General features: G+C 41.2%; 1 protein-coding gene across 3 annotated transcripts in view; it reads left to right on the forward strand.

Moving 5' to 3' along the window:
• Nucleotides 1-17,954: 17,954 nt before the first annotated feature.
• The window catches only part of HERC2 (HECT and RLD domain containing E3 ubiquitin protein ligase 2), a 128,437-nt gene continuing 123,913 nt past the window's right edge, over nt 17,955-22,478 (forward strand). For all 3 annotated transcript variants that reach the window (XM_060769817.2, XM_060769818.2, XM_060769819.2), the window contains exons 1-2: nt 17,955-18,096; nt 20,948-21,059. In XM_060769817.2, coding sequence (XP_060625800.2) covers nt 20,988-21,059 — 72 coding nt within the window. In that variant the 5' untranslated portion in view covers nt 17,955-18,096; nt 20,948-20,987. The remainder of the gene's footprint in view (nt 18,097-20,947; nt 21,060-22,478) is intronic.

A 22,478-nucleotide genomic window follows, 5' to 3' on the forward strand; every position in this document is an offset into this window, starting at 1 on the left:
AGGAATCGTATAAAACGTACGTATAAAAATAGCATTTTAATATTATTATTATTATTATAGCGTCATATTGTGTGTGCAGGGGGGAGGCATGTAATTTCATTGTGTAATAGCACAATGACAAAAAAAGCTGTTCTATTCTAATAATAATATGATGCTGTGATCATTATTATAATAGCATATTATTACAATAATATTTATTTATTAAAGGGGGGACTCATGGCGGCCTCACAGCAAACACCATTCGGTGCCATCATAATGATAAAAACAATCAACAAAACATTAAATAAACAGTTGTTAAAACACGCCAATTAAAATCCAGGTCCGGGTCAATTCATTGTCACTTCGAAATAGCTTATGTCTTCTTCATACAAGCCACTATTCAATGGTCAAACGTAAGGTCCCACAGGCAAGTTTTGAGTTTCCTTTTAAAGGACAGGAGGGAGGTGGCCAAACTGACATCTTTGGGGAGGGAATTCCATAGACAGAGGGCCGCTGTTGAAAAGGCCCTGTCTCTCCTCTCCACCAATTGCATTTGCGACAGCGGTGAGATCGAGAGCAGGGCCTCTCCAGATGATCTTAAACTTTGTGATGATTCATAACATGTAGTCTGGGCCAGAAACCAGATGATGCTATAATAATAATAATAATAATAATAATAATAATAATATGCTATGGTACTCTAGCCCCTGTTGGCACAGCAAGTTAAACCACTGAGCTGCTGAACTTGCTAACCAAAAGGTTGGCAGTTTGAATCTGGGGAGTGGGGTGAGCTCCCACTTTTAGGTCCAGCTTCTGTCAACCTAGCAGTTCGAAAACATGCAAATGTGAGTAGATCAATTGTATCACTCCAGCGGAAAAATAACGGGGCTCCATGCAGTCATGCTGGCCATGTGACCTTGGAGGCGTCTATGGACAATGCTGGTTGTGAGGTCTCGGCCTAGTTTTTACCCCTCTGTTTATTTCCCTGGAGGTGGACTGTTCCATTCTGCTATGTTTTAGAGTGGGAGCTTAGGATCCCCCTAGAGGCCAAGCTCTGTTGGTTCAACCCATTCTGGCTCAGAGCCTGGTGGAGGGACCTTTTATTCCATTCTGTTTGGACATAGCTTGTGGTGGTTGGCCGGAGAGTGTCTGGTCTGGCTTGGCAGTCTGAACGGGCGATCCTTAGTACATACATGCCTCAGAGAACAAAGATAATGGTTGTACTTGCCCCATAGATGAGAGTTGTACATGCCACATAGAACACAGATGTACATGCCTCAAAGAATATAAATGTATATGCCATAGAATTGACCAGTATTTGCCCAAAGAACATAGATAGTACATGCCCCAGAGTTTGTGGAGAGTGCTTGCCTCATGGAGAATGTGGTTGTTGTTGCCTCGGAGCACATGCCACCATTATATTTCATGGCCTCCTGTTGTTTATATTTGCCTCGGAGTTATGCCTTATACCTGTTCTTTATTGTTCTAATTCTATACCATCAAGAATCAAACCGCACCTTTATGCCTTGTTTTGATTCACCTTGATTGTTCAGTAAACTTAACTGGTTGAATTTAGTCTTGTCTCTAGAGTTTTATTCTGAGGGAATTAAAGTACATATAGGGCATACTGATGGTCACTGGGAGAGTGGCTGGACACATATAGTTTTCTCATCAATCCTTCCCGGTGTGCCATCATACTGGCTCTTTTGCTTAGAAACGTTATTAAAACACCAGTTATTAAAATATGTCTTATAGCATCATATGATTATTATACTATCATATTATTATTATTATTGTAGCATCATAATAATATTCTGCTATAATAGTAATAATAATAATATGCTAGAATAATATGCTATGTAAATTAAATTTCATTAAGATTTTAAAATATAAATAATTAAAGCATTTATTATTACATAATAATAATAATTAATAATAATAATATATAAATAATTCCTTATTTAATACTTGCCTCTTCTCACAGCTCAAGACAGGGCACAACACAGTTAAAACACATCACCAATAAAATACATACATTAAAATACACCATCACAAAATTAAAATACATAGTGCAAGGATTAAAATACAACACAAATACATATATTAAAATACAAACAGAGTGTAAAGTTTAAATTCACTGTGTTATTGCTATTCTTTTTTATATATTGCTTTTTTTCCTCTTAGCAGAGACTCAAAGCAGTGAACAGTGCTAAAAACAATACAATATACACTATGAAACCTAAAGGCTACAACCAGTAAACTAGAATTAAACCAAACATGATTAAAAATAAAGTATTAAAACCATTAAGAACCTATTTAAAATACATAAAACACCCCAGTGGCACAGTGGGTTAAATCCTTGTGCTGGCAGCACTGAAGACTGACAGGTCGCAGGTTTGAATCCAGGGGAGAGTGGGTTGAGCTCCCTCTGTCAGCTCCAGCTCCCCATGCAGGGACATGAGAGAAGCCTCCCAAAAGGATGTAAAACCATCAAAACATCCGGGCATCCCCTGGGCAATGTCCTTGCAGACAGCCAGTTCTCTCACACCAGAAGCGACTTGCAGTTTCTCAAGTCACTCCTGACATGGAAAAAAGTATTTTCCTATATATACTGTTTATGATGCTATGATATTGTAAACTAAAAACAGAAAATAAAGGAATTATTGGACATTGAAATCTGTTTATGACTTTTGGCCCAGCCTGTGCATACACAATGAGTGGGAGTTTTGGAAAACCTGTATTTGTATGATACATACATAATGAGATATCTTGTAGGTTTGACCCAAGTCTAAACATGAAATTCAGTTATGGTTCACATTCACCTTGGGCTAGGAAGAACTTGTTAGACAATGTTTTTAATGTTTTGTGCCCAAACAAATTTTGTGTGCATTGAATCATCAGAAAAAATTAAGATGTCACTATCTTGGGGTTCATCTACACTGTAGAATTAATGCTGTTTGACACCACTTTAACTGCCATGCTCAATGCTGTGGAATCCAGGGTGAGATATCAGTCCTATTCAATGAAATACCTTGTAAAACTACAGTTCCCATGATTCCATAATGCTGAGCCATGACAGTTAAAGTGGTGTCAAACTCCATTACTTCTACAGTGCCAATGCGCCTGCAATCATGGGCTTTTTGGAATGAAGTGTGTTTTGAAGACTTATTCATAACTTTGCAATGTTGTAACCTCTATATAGACAAATGTGGATGCAATTTCATGGAAGTTATAGTCTGGGCTTCGATTTCAGCAAGTGTTCTTTCCAAGTACTTCTACAAACCAACTGGAAGGGAATCACCTCCACCATCATCATGTCAGAAGAATCCTGCCTGCCTTAAACAAACACATAAACCCCCAAAACTCTGCATCTGACCCCACAGTTCTCAGGAAAACCAATGGATCAGTCACAATTTCAAATAAGAAAGCCATGCCTGAAAAATACTCTGCAGACCTTATATAAATCTCACCCAAAAAAGGGAAGTTATACAGCTACCAGAACCAGAAAGAGTCTCCTGGGTTGTGATTACAGGGGTGGACAACTGCAGTATTCATTTTCTTCCTCTGGAGGGCAATGTGGACCACCAACATTGGCAAATAAAGTAGGAAGTGCAAATAAAGTGGGAAGTCCACTTCTAACTCTGAAAAACAATATGAAAATATTAAACACAGAGTGGAAGGGCCCTGAAGCTTATTTAAAAATTAATTGTCCCACCTCCTCCCTCATTCTCTCTCTTTTTTGCCAGGGAATGTGGAGAGGCCCAGCTGCAAAAACAGCTTTGGAAGCTGAATGCAGCTTTTTGGAGCACACTATGTCCACCCTTAATTTATAGAAACTGTCAGATTCAATCATTCTTAAAGTTTGTAAAATTGTGACTTGACCAGTTTTGTTAGAAGAATAAAATGGATTAGTTAACCTTGCCCATCAACTCATCTTGCCTCAGATTGGGTGTGACCATATCACTTTCTTCATGCTTAAGTGAGTATGTCCAAAGGTGGAGCTCAATGTTTTTGAGTCAAGTTCAGAAATATACCAGGAAGCAAATGTAATTCAACTGTCTGATATGCTTAAGTCTTTGCATCCCATGATAGATCACCTGAAATGATGACAGAGGGCGCTTTCACACAGCCCTTTAACTCGAGAACATTTGCGTTTAAAAAACACAATTTTTCCCAGGTCCCCATCTACACACACCCCAGAAAGTGCGTGCTTTCTGGGGTGGGTGTCCAGATGTTCTCCCGGAACTTTCCGGGAGAACACCCAGACACCCTAACCTCTTTCACAAAAGCCCTTTTAAAAGTAAAAGAACTTACCTGGCCTCCATTAGAGCTCCGACACCATTCTAATGGAGGCCAGGTACGTTCTTTTACTTTTAAAGGGGCTTTTGGGGATGGGGTTGGTGTCTTCATGGTTTTCTGGGCTAATTTTGCCGGAAAACTGCAGGACTACTGTCTGGACTGTCCGCTCAAAAGTCTAAAACTTGGAAGTAGTGGGTTTATCCCGTAACAAATTAATTTGCTAATTTGTTAATTAATTAATTAATTAAACCCACTAACCAATTAATTCACCACAAACCAGGGTTTTCCTGGTTTGTGGCGAATTACTTCGGATTTGCCTAGGACGTCATCTGGACAGCCCCCTTTACATTCTGGGAATGCCGACGTTAAAGGGGCGGTCTGGAAGTGCCTTACAGTCAATACTGACTCTGCTTTACCAGTGCAGCCTTAGGTGTAGGATGTAGTTAATTTCTAATACATCACCCAGTGCTAAGCATGTTTCCTCAGGGACAAAAAAAAAAATCAAATTCCACTGGATTCAAATAGGTTTTACAGTTTGGCTCCTGTATGCATAGAAGATGAGTTCCTGGACTTCACAATCATACACAAAACAGCAGATAGTATTGAAAAGGCCCAATAATGTTATAGAGTCAAGCTGGAGGATCTGGGAGATGCTTAGAGAGGATATATTTTGCTGGATAATAAAACTGCAGATACTGGTCTCATGGATATGGAGATCATACCCTATTTTTCAATATGCATATTCAAGTTATTCATTATTCTTCTGCTTCCATTTTAAAAAATTGAACTGAGGGGAGAGTTTTGTGTGCTGGACCACCAGCATGACCAAGGGTGCATCTAGACTGTAGCATTAATGCAGTTCAGCACCACTTCAACTGTCATGGCTCAGTGTGAGGGAATCCTGGGAATTGGGAGCTTTAAAAGGTCTTTAGCCTTCTCTATCAAAAAGTGGTAGTGCCTCACCAAACTACAACTCCCAGAATTCCCTGCTGCTATTTATTAGTCTGGCTTTGCTGTTTTTATTGTGTTTTTATTATGATTATGCTATTATTGACTTAGAGAGATCCTCATATCTCTGATAGGATTGAAACTTTTTCCAAATATTTAGTAAAGATAAAGGTTTCCCCCTGACATTAAGTCCAGTCATGTCTGACTTCTGGGGTTGGTGTTCATCTCCATTTCTAAGCCAGCATTGTCTGTAAACACCTCCAAAGTAATGTAGCCAGCATGACTGCATGCATTACTTTCCCACCAGAATGGTACCTATTGATCTATTCACATTTGCATGTTTTTGAACTGCTAGCTTGGCAGAATATTTATTCATCAATTCCATTTCAGGATGTTACTTGTGTAAAATTTTCCTAACACACAATTATTAACATAGCTATAATTCTAAGCAAAAATTATTAAAAATAACATTGCTTTCATGACTTGGCTGCAGTTTTAATACAACACTTACAGTACGCACCAGCTAGACTGAATGTGATTGGACACTATAGTTGTTTGATAGATAGATTGGCATTAGAAAAATGTGAGGGTGAGCATATGTGAGTCTGCTTGTCAACTAATGTATCCCAGTGGATTTCTGTGAGGAAAAGATAACCCTGCATCCCACCCTGAGCTCCCTGGTAGTAGGATGGGATGAAAATGACATAATATAATACAAAATAAGATTACAATTATTCTACAAATAAAATTGCTGATTGAATGCTCACATGGATAAGTAAGCTTTACAGAAAGTTCAGCAGCAGCAATAAAGTGCACAGCAATTACTTCCTACAAAATTAGTTATCTGCTTCCAAAAAGTAACTCTTGCAATAATTCTTTTTCTTCCATCAAATAAATTAACTTGCCTCAAATATTTCCCAGGTCAGATGAGTACTGATTCCAGCATTTGGCCATGATGATGCCTGCACTGGTCCAGGAAGTTTGGCAGATTTCCATCAGTTCCAGCTTTGCTACCTTTCATGTGTGTCTTGGAACCACTTTGAAAGCCAGAGTAAAAGAATTTAAATGTGCCAAAAAAGTGATAAAGCTTTGCAAAATGGTCTAACTTGAAGGATGTTCCACAGAGTTGTCCACAGCTCTTCTATGGAGATTAGTCTTCACAATACAGTGTGTGTGTGTGTGGCGACGGCGGTGTGGTGTGGTGGGGTGTGATGCTGATGGAGGATCTCTGAGACAACAGCAATGGCACTATAGCTAATATTTGTTAGTACTGCACAGAGTATAACTTGCCCATGACCACCCATTGGGTTTCCATTGTTGTGCTCTAGTAACACTCAAAACACTACACCAAGCCGACTCTCTGAAGCACAACATTCACTCAGAGGAAAATCATAGTTCATTGTCAGTGCACCCAACAGTTGTAACATTTGCTGCCATTTGTGCTAGGGTGGATTTCCTGGGTAGCCATCTTAACTACAGGACCCATGATGATATTGAGCAAGAATTTGGAAGTCTTTGCCAGGAAGCAAAGGCCAATCAGACTCACCAAAGAGAGCCCATTAGCCCTGGTGAGACAGAAAAGCAGCACCCAAGATTTTTCCTGATTTTTCCCAATAAAAGGTCTCACCAAGTTGAAAAAAAGCCACCGAGTTGTCTTTATTTCGACCCAGCTGGTACGGATGTTAAACCGCAATCCCTTGCCAAAGTCGACATGTTTGGCAGGGCAAAAAGGAGTACATTTATAGGAAATACAGTACTGTCAAATTCAAACTTCCTGCCCCCCGCCCCCTTGCCGGCTTCATGCTGATTGGCTGGAGTCATCAGCTGGAGGGAGGCATGGCTGGCTTAGGTGCACCTCAGCCAATGGGGAATCCAGTGCCACTTCGGCTTCTGAGCCAATGAGGAGCGAGGAGGTGGTATAAGCAGGAAACAAAGAACCGAGATAAAAATAATTGGATTAAATGTAACTTAATGGCTTGTCCAATGGCTGGCGATAACCCGGAGATTCCTCAGGTTGGCCTGGTATTGTCTTATAGGGGTGAAATATACAAAAGTGGCTGGCACGGCTGTCAAGCTTTGGTAATCTTCAGTCCTGGATATGGGATCAATTGATGTTATCTGTCATTGGTTTCAGCCAAGGGGAGGAAGACAATGGGTGAGGCAGATGGGGCACCCTGATCTTCCCTGAAGGTAGGATGTCCCATTGTTGATGAATGATTGAGTCACCATGAGGCGCTCCCTTTCAGGCGACCATGCTCCGAGACCTGAGGGACACCATAGTTTCTGTCCATGCAAGAAGTCTTTGTTAAGTCCTTTTAAACAATGGGGAAGATCATCTCAGGAAATGAAGGAGAATTTCCTAAGAGTTTGGCATGCTGGGGTCACGAAGGGGTGGCTTTCCATATTTTATACTTACACACATATATGGGGTTCATAAGGTATACATGGGAAGAAAGGGAAAAAGACATTAATATTGACCCATCCCACTCATCAGAGTTCATAAAGTGTCGAAAATCATAAAAAGGGAGTCCATGGGTTTCAGGGAAGAGAAGTTCCAAAAAGTTTCCAATATTTTTCAAAAGTTGATTAAAGTTTATTAAAGTTCTAGGAAAGTTGTAGAATCCATGGGGGCAGGTTGGGGCAGATGCCCCGGAGTCCATTGAGTCTTTGTAAGGTAGTGCCCAGCGCTGGAGGTCGAGATCCTCATTGAAAAAAATGTAGAAAACTACAGATCCCATCTTGGCAAGGATCCGGATGGCCTGCTGGTCCTCTGGGGGTCCTAGGGGTGACCGCAACAGGTTCCCCAGGTCAACAGGCACCTAGCGTGCCAGCAAGATGGTGTCAACAGCGTGGTGGCATCGGGGAGCCAGCTGGGCTCCATGTTGAGTTTTTGGAGGCAAAAACGGTTATTCCTGGGGCGGAGGGGTTGGCGGAGCAAAAGCGAGATAGCCATTAGAATAAGACCAGGAGAACAATGGCACTGATTTTGAAGCGATCTGTTGACTCGCGGATACGGGGGCCCGATGGGTTTCTGTATTTGTGGTTCAGAGGAACGCAGTTCCGGCCTCCCCGGGACATGAAAATCGCATCCTGGGCAGTGGTCTGCAGCCCAGGAGAGGGAAAGTTCATGGAAAGAGCAGTTTCTGAACAGTAAAAGAAACAAAGTAACACTAGAGAGAGGGAAGGTTACAATTAATGGTTACTTTATTGGGGGATTTGTTACAATGTTAGGTAGGGAGAAAAAAAGAGCAAAGCAGAAAGAAAGTCTCTTGGTTGAAGCTGCTGCTGTGGCCACCTTCCATAGAAGCTGGCCCAAGTGGGCAATAGAGAACTGCGGAACTCCCTGCTGCAGGTCAGATCAGCTTGAAGGCAGGGAGTTTTGGGTTGGTTACCCTCATTGACACATGCCCAAGTTTTTGATAGTATTGCTGTAAGATTGACTGCCAACACAACAGAAATTGTTTCCAGACTTTGTGCAGCCATTCACTGAGTAGCACGATGGACCCATGTGGCATGTATGTATCCAACAGTGAGGCCTTTGGTATACTAATATTGAATGTGTGAAATACATAAATTCATGCTGAAACCGTGGGCCCTAGTATTAATTAGGAGTGGTGGAAATGGGTGCCAGACCTTTAAAGTGGGTTTACACATACAACTGAAAATTCCTCCTCCTTCACCACCATTTCACCTGCAATGTATGTCCACTCACAAATTGGAGAATCAGGGAAACATAGTGGTTCTCCTCCAAACCTGACCATCTTAGTTTTGGTCTTACCAATCCAGAAGAGGATGCAACTTAAAATCTTGGCTATATAGTTGCCATTGTACTGCACATTTTAAATCTGATAGATGATGTACACATTATGCCAATACCCAGGGCTTTTGTTTTTGTGCTGACTAGATAATCCTTGTAACCAATTTCTCTTCGTCATTCTTTCCCTTTGGTTCTTTCCCTCAGTGCGTGCAGGGGTTTCTTTAAGGTTAGGGAAGATGTAGTGATCTCAATTGAAAAGAAATGGGATAGCATTCACTTAACAATTCTATTTCAAGTGCTCTGGATTTATCGTAATGCTAGTAATGTTACGCTCTAAGAACAAAAGTGTGGGTTTCATTAATTAAAGTAAAGACAGAATAGTGAAGGACATGGCAAGTGTAAAATACAAGCTTTAGGAAGGACAGAATAGATGCATTAACAAACCAGCAATCGTTAAGTCTTTATCAGACGAAAAGTTATCATACATCCTCAAAATTCATATCTTAGTGCACTTTGAATTGGCAAGACCCATTCAATTAGAATGGAAATAGTACTGCAGGTTGGTAGGTAGTCCCCTGACATTAAGTCCAGTCATGTTTGACTCTGGGGTGTGGTGCTCATCTCCATTTCTAAGCGGAAGAGCCAGCGCTGTCTGTAGACACCTCCAAGGTCATGTGGCTGGCATGACTGCATGGAGCGCCGTTACCTTCCCGCCGGAGCGGTACCTATTGATCTACTCACATTTGCATGTTTTCGAACTGCTAGGTTGGCAGAAGCTAGGGCTGACAGCGGAAGCTCACGCTGCTCCCCGGGGTCGAACCTGCGACCTTTCGATCAACAAGCTCAGCAGCTCAGTGCTTTAACCCACTGCGCCACCGGCAGTCAGTTTGGTAAATTGTTCCCTTGGACTCTTTTTATCTTCCAAAGATTCAGCCAGTGGTTCCCAACCTTTGGTCCTCCAGGTGTTTTGGACTTCAACTCCCAGAAATCCCAGCCAGCTTACCGGTTGTTAGGAATCATGGGAGCTGAAGTCCAAAACACCTGGAGGACCAAAGGTTGGGAAGTACTGAATACGCTGATTAAGTTATAGAATTTTGTTTAAAAATTAGCCAGCTCATTTTCATGACTCAGGGAATTGGACCCTGATACTTATGACAGTATTTTTGGAAGTCATCCAGATAGTCACATTAATGCATTATGTACAAGTTGCTTGTTTCTTCACAAAGGTATCAAGTTCAGAAAGTATAATAATTTGAAGACTATATCTCCCTACCCATTGAAAAACACCCTTGATGTGCTTCAGAATTAACAGGGAACTTGATAAAGCAACTCCAGTACTGGATGAAAATACTGAAAGTATTTTCTTGATTTTTTTCATTTCATTTATCTTGAAAATTGTCATGGATTATTTTCTCTTTATATACTCCACTGTACACTGTCTTTTTTAATATGCATTGTTCTAATGCAGTTGTTTAGTCTTGTGCTTCTCTGTTTTATGTTTCTAATTTGTTTCTGTTTTATATTTCCAAGTACATGCTGTATACCTCATAGAGACTGTTCTACAATGGGCAGCAACACATGCAGTATATTTATATAAAATAGATTTTCTGTTTTTCATTTCAAACAAAAAGAATTTAATGTGGATTTTATTTTCAAAAACCATACAAAAGAAAACTTAAAACTGAGATAATATTAGTTCTTTAAATCAAATGCACCAAAAAGAAACCCCTTCAAAGGCAATTAAGTTTTGGAAGAGATAAGTGCTGGCAATCATTCCATACAGACAATTCTGCCACTAGAGTGCAGTAATGAAAATGTAATTACATGAAGCAGAAGGAATGTGAAGATGAAGTGTCAAAGAGATGTGTGGGGAGGAGGAGAGACATGTTCACTTTTGCTTTCCATATTATCCTAGTCTGTATCCACCTGCACTATTGAAGATGGAAATCACCACACCCAACTCAGAGGAGGAGCACAAAGTTTTACAGCTCTTCTTAGGCTGTAAAATGTAGCAACAACTCATGGGAACTGCAGTCCTGCAATCCCTATGTAGTGATTTCAGCTAGGATCACAGTTAAAGGGTCTGTGCCTGGCGAACATATGCTAAACCAGATCGGCTAGGACAGAGAAACAAATTCAACAGATTGAAGACAAGCTACAGAGGTTTATTATGATTTGGCCAAAAAGGGTGCAAGTACAGCATTCTGCTTCAAAAGGTACAAGAATAAAAATACAAGGATATGCATGATATCTTATACAGTTCTTATTAGGAAATTCTCCCAAAATAACAGAACATCCAAAAATATAAACAGGATACTTAATTGAGCAGTCAGCTCACAGCAAGCAGAAAGTGAAGTGTCGTGGCTGCAAAAAAATATATTATTCAGCTTGTGAGCAAAGATGCAGAGTTCAATCTAAAAAGTTCAAACAGGTTTATTTAAAAATATATAAGAACTATATTTCTTGATAGAAAAGAATAGGAAATAATTCTGTTATTTCTAAGGTTCAAAAAGAGGGAAATAAAACCCCAAACACTACATTTCTTCAAACACACAGAGTAGAGATCTGCATGCAAAAGTGGAAAAAGCAGAAGTTAGATCATGAGATTTCAGTTAGAAAGTGGGAGGAAAAAGATAGAGAATAAATAGACTCATTAACAGACATTCAGGAGCCGGGGGGGGGGGGGGGGAGGGATTCCCTCAGCCTGGTCTAATGTTAGCTAGCTGTTCCTTATTGAGGACTGCAGACTTGAGCAGTGTGAGGTTGACTTCCAACAGTTCTGACAGCTATTCAGACTTCCTGCTCTCTCCCCTGATTGGCTGGAAAGGGGGCTGGCTGGGATCCATGTCGAGATTATTTATTTATTTATTTATTTAGTAGTTTTCTATACTGGCCTTCTCACCTCAACGAGGGACTCAGGTCGGTTTACAGCATATATAAAATACAATCATATATAAGAACAACAGAGTGCAAAGTCATTACGTATTAAAATAGTACAATACAGTACAATAGAAAATCGTCATCACAATTACCTAAGCCAAATCGTCAATCCAGTCATGGTCATAGTCATACTCGTAGTCACAGTTCATCATAATTCATCACAGGGAGGAGGTTCTAGGTTCAGCCACATTCCAGAGCCAGGTCTTTAGTAATTTCCTGAACGTCAGGAGGGAGGGAGCAGATCTGATCTCTAGTGGGAGGGAGTTCCAAAGCCGGGGAGCCACCACCGAGAAGGCCCTGTCCCTCATCCCCACCAACTGCAATTGCGAGGGTGGTGGGACCGAGAGCGGCCCCCCCCCCCCCGGAAGATCTTAATAGCCTTGATGGTTCATAGGGGAGAATCCGTTCGGACAGGTAAACAGGGCCGGAGTCGTATTGTCTAAAAGAAGACGTTTCATATATTCATTTGCAATATTTTATCTCTTGACCAGGGGTTCCTTTGACGTCACAGGCTACAGGCTCAGATTCCTGTGGCGAGAGGATTAGTCTGTTCAAGGAAGCAATCCACTGCAGAGATGCTCCCAGGAGGGCACAGTCTATGAGGAAAAAATGGTGTAGATATGCTGATGAGTTTTTAATTAAGTGTCCAGTTCCAGGCAAGACAAAGGTGTAAAGCCAAAAAGACAAAAGTGTTGGATTTCGACAATCAAGGAAGATTAATAAATGCATATCTACTAAGCCCCCTCTTCTGCGGGAGCAGCAGACTCTCAGCCTCAGGTTAAATGGACAAACACCCTGAGTTTAAAAGAGGATTATCTATCTACATATATACACAAAGATTTGATAGTTAACTGGCTTGGGAAATAGCTGTTCCCAGTCCCCTTTCCCAGGAGATAATGCAAACTGAGCATGAAGAGGTGGCTGCTTTAAGTTACATTTTGATGCATATATTTAGAAACAGTTTATACACTTCATATAAAGAATTGACACAGTATGCAGTTTATAAAAGATACAAGTTACACAAAATCATAAAATTGATACAATTTATGAAAGGATTTGGAATTGATAGAGGTTGTAGAGTACAGCTGCTGCCCTAATGCTTTGAAATTTCGCAACTCTGAACCTCTAGAACAGGTTTTTAATAAAAAGAAAAAAATCATATATTTTTTGTAATCTATTGATAAACTATACATCTTTTAGGGGGTGGGGTAGAATGGCTTGATACCACCTAGAAGGCCACAATTTCCCCAAGCCCTGTTTTAACAAAGAAGCACTACATTTCTGTTTGCTCTTACACTTATTTTCATTTACTCTTGCTTAATATTTGATAGCATGTCTCTAGGATCCAGAATTTTAGAAAGGTATAAGCATGAGTGTACATATTTCACAAAACACACTCACAAGGAATTGTCATCCCACACTGCCAAATTAATTTAGTTTCATACCACTTTAACTGCCATGGTTCAGTGCTGTGGAATCATGAGAGTCACAGTTTGGTGAGGCACCAGCACACTTTGGCAGAGAGAGCTAAAGACCCTTTAAAACTACAATTTCCAGGATTCCATAGCATTGAGCCATGACAGTTCAATGGGGTCAAATTGCAATAATCCTACCATGTAGATGCACCTTTTGTTTATCTAGGATGGGGTGCATAGTAAAATTGATGTTTTTATCTGAGAAAATGTTATGCCCCCATAATCCTAGATTACAGAACAGGACATGAGAGTATGCCAAAAGCCAAGAGAAAGGCAGATACTGGATGTATTTTTTGAGGAAAAGCATCCATGAAAAACAAATATTATTGTTATTCATAAGAATCAGTATAAAAACACCATAACTAACATTAGCTGGTAGGGTCACCATAAGTCAGAAACAACTTGAAGACACACAATAACAAAAGCAACAAAAAAGTTGCTTGGTTTCTTGCATGAATTTTAGTTACGAATATGTAGCTGATATATGTTAGTTTCAGTCAAATACAATTTGCTTTCAAATTCTCTAGGACCATAAAACAAATTACTTCTGAACTAGAGAACAATGCTTGACTTGTTCTATAATGAATAGTTCTGCCGTGCTTTAACAGGAGTTGCTTTGTGTTGCCTTCAACATAACATAATTATCAGTATCTGCTGCTTTAAAAAAGAAGGGAAGATAATTTTTATTTGCTGGTCCTATTTCATAATGATAATGCTTGATTCTAATACATCCATCAGTGTGGTCTCTAAGCACCATTTGACAGTCAATAAAAATTGCTCATGTGTCTGTAGAAATCATCTGTTCTCAGAACATTTGTTTCCATTACAGTCACTGATGAATATTTGTCTGATTTCATCTCAGTTAATAATTAAGACCTTTTTTAAAAGGTGGAAGCAAATGGCAGGCTTGAAATATATGTTACTGTAGTCTAACCTTTCAAACATGTTTACTCAAATTGCAACGAGAGCTGCACTTTGAATTATCTTAGCCAACACATGTTTTCTGAGATAAACAGAATACGGGGCCAAGTGAAATACAGACATGATGAGGATCACTGCATAACAAGGGTGTTAATTTTTTCCTACACCATCAGTGATTCTCTGCAAGCAACTTCAAAATTTGGTTTTAGTTCTCCTCAGTAAGCTTTATGTGCAGTTCCAAAGCTCAAGAGAATAATTAGCAAAATACACACCTATGGACACAACTGCAGTTTGAGTTAAATTAGTGGTTTTGAATCTTTAATCCACTACAACCCACAAAGAAGTAGCATTCATGTTTGATTCCTCTTTAATATGAGGATTGAATGAAAAGTAACGCCTCCACCTTTGTAACTCCTCAACAGATGGCAGTAATGGTATGCGGCAGGTACTGGCTTGTTCAGTAGACTCTCCTCTACAGTTCCATTTTGGCAGGAAACCTTACATTGAATGGTTGTGTTGTTAAAGTGTGAAGTATGGAACCCTGCACAGACGGTCGGTCAATGTGACTTAAGCAACATGCAGTCATTGAATTCTTGACAGCAGAAGGTGTCACCCCAAAGGAGATTCATCAGAGAATGCAAGCTGTCTATGGTGATTGCATTGATGTGATTAATGTGTGTCATTGGGCGGGTAAGTTTAAAGATGCTGAGGTGGGAACATCTGACTTGCTAGTGTAAACGAGGAGCGCCCGGAGGTGCAGCAGGTTAAATCACTGAGCTGCTGAACTTGCTGATTGAAAGTTGGTGGTTCGAATCCAGAAAGCAAGGTGAGTTCCCACTGTTAGCCCCAGCTTCTGCCAATCTAGCAGTTTGAAAACATGCAAATGTGAGAAGATCAATAGGTATAGCTCTGGCAGGAAGTTAATGGCGCTCCAAACAATCATGCTGCCTACATGACCTTGGAGGTGTCTATGGACAGTGCCGGCTCCTTGGCTTAGAAATGGAGATGAGCACCACCTCACAGCTGGACACGAATGAAGAAGCACCAATGTAGGGCACTCCAATGTATCTATGCAAGGAGGAAGCCCTAAGCTGGATTCTTAGTACAGAGGTTTTATTGCATGGCCATAGCAATATCGACAAACAAGCATACAAGAATGAAATCAAAAGGTTTGTTGCAACCCCCAGTGGGGCTGCAGAGCTTTTATCATTTTTGGCATACACATTCTCATTGGTTCCCAAAGACAAATAATTTCATTGGTCTAAGCTAGCTATATAGTTGCTCATTGGTTGTTTATGATTTTGATTGACATAATAGCACACATGGGACCCTTACAATAACACAACTATAGCACGACTATAGTCCATTGTTCCCTAACAATGACTGTCTTAATGAATCAATCTTATCTTTTAGGTTTGTTTCAAACATAACTCCAGAGTGACTGGGAAACTTGGAAGTTCTAACTAGCCACCAGCTAGCCGGTTTTGTCTGGATGTACGGTTATCCTTGAAAAGTAACTTCTTCTCTGCCGCACCGTTTTCTTAAACCATCAGCATTTTCTGTAAACAAAGGTCTACTGTAGAAACAGTCCAATATGGAAGTAAATCAAACATATGGACATTGGGAACATATCTGAAAATTCTCTTTTAAAACTATGTTTCCTCCACAATGGGACTTAATGTCAAGGGGAAACTTTTACCTTTTAGTGTAAACAAAGAGATGGGAGTTGTACAGGGGGTAACTCTAAACTGGGTTTTATTGCTTTTCTCATCAAGAGTAGGACCTGTGGTAGTTTTAATGACATTACATGTTTCAATTGTTTAAGTCTTACATTGACGTGAGTTGATTTAATTATTGGGTTGCTGTGAGTTTTTTGGGCTGTATGGCCCGGAAAAATCACAGCAACCCAGTGATTCCGGCCATGAAAGGCTTTGACAACACATTGATTCAATTATCTTTGGGTTATTGTAGGTTTTTTCGGACTATATGGCCATGTTCTAGAAGAATTCTCTCCTGACGTTTCACCTGCATCTATGGCAAGCATCCTCAGAGGTTGTGAGGTCTGTTGGAACTAGGAAAATTGGGTTTATATATCTGTGGAATAAACCCAATTTTCCTAGTTCCAACAGACCTCACAACCTCTGAGGATGTCTGCCATAGATGCAGGTGAAACATCAGGAATGTCTCTAGAACATGGCCATATAGCCCAAAAAACCTACAACAACCCAGTGATTCCAGCCATGAAAGCCTTCGAAAATATATTAATTTCTTGGATTTTTATTTAACTTCTGTGATCTGCCCTTTTTGATTTGACTTAGTCCTTGATTTTGAGGATATAAATAAAGGTTATAAGGAGTCCCTGGTGGTGCAGCTGGTTAAACCACTGAGCTGCTGAACTTACTGACCGAAAGGTTGCAGGTTCGGATCTGGGAGTGGAGTGAGCTCCCACTGTTAGCCCCAGCTTCTGCCAACCTAGCAGTTTGAAAACATGCAAATATGAGTAGATCAATAGGTACACCGGGATTGTGGCGCAGCTGGCTGAGTGTCAGCTGCATTAAGATCACTCTGATCATGGTCATGAGTTTGAAGCCAGCCTGGGTTGGAGTGGGTTTCCAACCATTGTGTAGCCCGTTGTCGACCTTTGCAACCCGAAAGACAGTTGCATCTGTCAAGTAGGAAAATAAGGTACCACCTTAAAAGTGTGAGGAGGCTAAAATTAACTAATTTGAGGCCATAAAGGAGCACTCCAGTGGGGAAGCATGTGAGGAATGCGGAGGTACTTCATCAGCGTCGCAGATGGACGATGAAAGCGACAGCTCCCCTGGCGGCCAAAAAAGTAAATCTGTATATGTCTGTACGTCAAAATTGGCATTGAATGCTTACCATATATGTGTACACTGTAATCCGCCCTGAGTCCCCTGCAGGGTGAGAAGGGCGGAATATAAAAGCTGTAAATAAATAAATAAATAAATAAATAATACCACTCTGGTGGGAAGTTAACGGCACTCTATGCAGTCATGCTGGCCACATGACATTGGAGGTGTCTATGAACAAAGCCGGCTCTTTGGCTTAGAAACGGAGATGACTACCAACCCCCAGAGTTGGACACGACTAGACTTAATGCCAGGGGAAAGCTTTACCTTTACCTATGAGTGCAATATGCTCACTCCTAGCTGTTCCTGTAACCAATCTGGCTGCCATGGTTTGAACTAACTGGAGTTTTCGAACATGGTACAAAGGCAGCCCAATGTAAAGCGCATTGCAGAAGTCCAGCTTGAGGTTACCAGTGTGTAGATTACTCTCTGTAGGCCCACCAATTCTAGAAAGGGGCACAGCTGGTGTGGCAAGCACTCCTGACCACGGCATTTCCCAGGCTCACGTCTGCTCTAGAGGGACTCTAAGCGAACCATGTGACATCAACCCAGCCTCTCCCTCCCTCAAATCCCCATGCCCTCCCCTCTGATCCGCCTTCTCCTGCGACTCTATGGCAACCGGCACCCTTCTTGCCGCTTCTTCTCTATGGCCAAGGGAACACGTCCCGCCTTCCTCGCCGGGGATTGGCGGGACCGGACGGGGAGCGGCAAGCTCTGATTGGAGTGCTCCTCGGTTCCTCCTGCGCTCTGGCGTAAGTGGGCGGAGCCAAGGAGGTGGAGCAGCAGCAGCAGCAGGAGTAGGAGGGGGATTAGTTGGGCGCTTGTGCAGCCGCCGCCGCTGCCGCCTCCTCCCCCGTTGCTGCCGGGCCGAGTGAGGCGGGCGGGCCGCGGGAGCCTGGCCTTGGTGAGTGAGTGAGTGAGTGCGGGCAGGAGCCGGGGCGGAGAGCGAGGCCGGGAAAGGCGGGCCCTTCCCGGGGAGGGGGAGGGGGAGGGGGAGGGGGAGGGGGAGGGCGGCCGGGCTGGGCCTTCGCCTGAAGGGGAGGGGTCGTCTGCTGCGGCCCACCGCCCTCGCCCTCCTCCTCGGCGCTGGCCAGAGGGAGCGGGGCTGAGCTGAGGCCTTGGGGCCCTGCATGGAGACCCGCCGCCCGTGCTCTAGTGGGGTGTACAACGGCATAGTGACATGGTGGGCCCTTCTGTAAAAGGGCGGAATCAAAGATGGCTTTGAGGGAAGATTGCCCTCTTAATATTGCCCTTCAGTGGATATGGAGGGAGGCCCTAATGTACTCTAGATTGACAGGGGGTCCCCTTAAAACCGCGTCTGGCCCTGGGGATTCATGGGCGGCGGAGGCAAGACCTATCTATGAGAGCATAAGTACATTGTGTCCCACAAGTAAACATTAACAAACGCATATTATAATATACATACACACACATGTCTGAAGGAATACTTTTCTATGGGAGCATTAGTACATTGTGCCCTAGAAGTACCCATTTACAAACACATAACATTATATTATGTTATATATATATATATATATATATACACACACACACAGCCTGAAGGAATACCTTTCTATGTTAGAAGTACATCGTGTTCCAAAAGGGAAAAAACACACAAATGCTATATATATATATATATATAGTATATTATGTAAGGCTGAGGTAATACTTTTCTATGGGAGCATAAATTCAGGGTTTCCCAAAGTCTGTCTCTCTCTCTCTCTCTCTATATATATAGGAAAATTAACATGTGCATATTATATATATATATATATATATATGCATGCAATATAATATGCATACATTAATCATATATATAATATGTAAATTTAAAATTATAATAATAATTATTTTGTAAATAAAGGTACATTTAGCAGCTCTACCCCATTTTCTCTATGCATGGCAACTTTTAGGGTGTCCTGTTCTATAATCAGACTTACAGATACCATTTTAAATGACTGGGAGTGTTTAAAGGGTGATTCTGCACTGCCTTGTTTTGCCATTATTTATTTATTTTTTATTTACCACACTTTTACCCCACCTTTCTCACCCCGAAGAGTACTCAGGGCAGCCTCACAATGGCAAAATTCAGTGCGAGATATACATATACGTATCGGTAAATAAACAGTGGCATTAAAATCAGCCGTTAAAATCACAAAATCCAGATCATATTCCAGGGCTAATGCGAGTCATTTTCACCTGTGATTTGTGTTAGATTGCTGTTGCACTCCATAATAGCCCAAAATAAAACAGTTCCAAAATTATAAACTGTCAAGGGTGCATGTGTTTTTTGTAGGTGTACTCCATATGTGCATAGCAACCCCTCTGAGGAATGGCTTAAGGAAGTGAGTATATTTAGCTTGGAGAAAAGAAGGCTGAGCGGGGTATGATAACCTTATTTAAATATTTGAAAGGACGTCACATTGAGGGGGAGCAAGTTTGTTTTCTTATGCTTTGGAGACCAGGACTCTGAGCAAAGGATTCAAATTGCAGGGAAAAAGATTCCACTTAAATATTAAGAAGAACTTCCTAACTGTGAGAGTGGTTTGGTAGCGGAATATGCTGCCTCAGGATTGTGGTGGAGTCTCCTTCTCTGGAAGTTTGTAAACAGGGTGGTCATCTCTCAGTGGTGTTTAATTGTCCATGGTTGCATGAGGTTGGACTGGATAGTTCTTGTGGTCTCCTCCATCTCCATTTTTCTATAATTCTCTATGTATATAGTATAAAAGAGGCTTGCCCCGCCCCTTCCCATCCTATAGTTCTTCTGTCAGAGACAGAGTTGCATGGCTGTAGAAATCATAGGCACAGTGGTAGTGGCAACAGCAGTTAGAGTGTGGTTTCTGCAGTTGCAGGACATTCGTTCTAGCTTAAAGGCAGTACGGTAGTTTTCATGTTTCTCAGGATTTGAGGCACACGGCAGGATCTCTCTCTCTCTCTCTCTCTCTCTCTGTGTGTGTGTCTGAGGATCTGATGTGAATTAGTATGTGTGAACTCTTGAGTAGGATCTTCCTGCCTCCCTGTTAGTGAGGAGAAAGCATGATCCTCACCCCTCCCCTTCATTGTTAACCCCCCCCCCCCTTTTGGTTTTATTCTTTTGTTTTCAGACATGGCCTCCAAGTGATTGATAAGCAGTGTACTGCAATATTGTGGATGGGTAGGCTGATGTTTAAGAACACCATTTTCCACCTCCTTCAAAGCTCTAAAATAAAAAGTTATTTGGGAACACATTTGCAACTTCAAGCAGATGACAGGAAAGTGTTTTTGTGACCACAACAGGTCTGTCTTGTTATGGAAGCAGTTAGAGTAGGTGGCCAGACTGAAATGCTAGGCAAAATATGTGGAGTGCTTCTTTTTTGTAGTGGGAATGTCGAGCTCCTTCACTTGCATTTTCAGGGTGAAAAGGGGTGAATGGTTTGGATTTGCTGGCTTGTATAATCGTCAATCAATTATTTATTTCATGCACCAGTTAAAAGTCTGAAGGATAGCAGCAGAAGGAGCACAGGTTTCTCATAGTGTAGCGCTGGTGCAGTAGAGGAGGATTTTTGCTTTGGGTGGAGACTTGTGTGACATAAACAGTGTTCTGGCAAACAAAGTAATGATGCTCTTGTTTCCCTGCTTACAGCTATCTATAGTGGTACATCTTATACTGTAAAGAGTTTTTAGGAGAGAATGGAAACTATCTTGGAAGAGTAGGTGTATATGCAAAGATAATTATGTGTAGATTTTTATGGCCTCTTCCTTTTATTTTATGACAGGTTGCCCAGACAGCTAAAAAGGCTGGCTGGAAAAGGAAAGATGTCTTCTGAATCTTTCTGTTTGGAGGCTCAGACCAGATTTGATTCCAAATGGTTGAAGACAGACTTACAGGTAAAAACTCTTGTTAGTGTGCATGAGTGATTGACCGTAATGTGAGATACTGGTTTTTTTTAATGCAATACATTCTGTTTTGCTAGCTAAAAAACATAGCCAGAGAATTGGAATGAATAAGAAACTTGTAAATATATTGATCTGACAGCTGCTCAACAGAAAGAAGTGAAAGCATGTTTTTATGATTTCAGTGTACTTAAAGCTTTGATTAAAGGCATATTGATTTTTATATTTGAATCTGCCTACTGATAGTTCTTTCCTATTTAGATAGTCTCCTATGATATGTTTAACATGCTAGCTATAAATCCATTTGGTCTGCGTTGATCTGACTTCTGTACATAAACTATTTCAAATTAAGGCTGACAAAGGCTTGGTGGTGAGAGTGTTTAAATGGCTATGTTAGCATTCTTTAGGTTGGCGTTTAGCTTTGCTATGGCTGGCCGCTTTCTGTTGTTATTTTACTTGTAACCAGCTATACCAATAAATAACCAGTAAAAACAGTAATAATATGTCCAGATGCTTTGGGCTTTACTCTGCCAGTATCTGCCAGGACCATAATGGGTGGGGATTCTGGGGGGCATCCAAAATATCTGGAGATCATCCGGTTCAGGAAAGCTAATTTGAGTAAGTAGGCCTATGAGTTAGCAGGAGTAGGTAGATGGGCTTGTACATCTGTGTATGTCGGAGCTGTCCATTGAAAAATCCCTTTTAGTTGATAATTCTGTCATATTCTTAATCCTGGCAAAAACTGAAAACCTGGGATTCCAGATTCTGTCACCATGGTGCAAATGGATGGGTAGCCCTGTGTGCATGCTGATCTCTTAAAAATTTAATAGCTATCTTGTTTTAATCTCCAGTCTTTAGTGCAAAGATAAGAAGTAGAAGTGGTCCAAGTTTCCATGATTGCTGTGATAATTATCAGTCCGCCCCAAGTGGTATGTGGACCCAGTTATGCAGCAGGGCATACTGTGGAAATATTTTTTTTAATGCTGGATAGGACGGCGGTTAATTGGAATAGCGATACTTTAGGTAGTTTCATTTTCATAGGCAGTTCGTTATCCAAGGGGTATAGATTTATCAGAATTCCAGGACACTGTAGTGGCTGGGGGCTCATTAAAATGGTGTGCTCCAGGAGACAGATGGATTTGGATAATTCTTTTGTGCTTATTGGAAATTTTCCTGTCTCATCAGCAGGTGATTCCATGATATGTGGATGATTAATGAAATGGGAATTACCACATATATTTTTGTATAAATATTAATAAGACCAAAAGTTGCCCGCCAAATCCCCGGTTGACTTTCCCATGGGTCAATATAAATACTCTGCATAACTTCTTCTCTTTTTGAATGCCTGGGCACAGTAGTTCCACTAGAGGAGTGCTGAGGAATGTGGAGTAGGTGATAGGTGGAATAGGTGAC

Source organism: Anolis sagrei, chromosome 3 (assembly GCF_037176765.1).
Source record: "Anolis sagrei isolate rAnoSag1 chromosome 3, rAnoSag1.mat, whole genome shotgun sequence".
NCBI classification, from domain to species: domain Eukaryota; kingdom Metazoa; phylum Chordata; class Lepidosauria; order Squamata; family Dactyloidae; genus Anolis; species Anolis sagrei.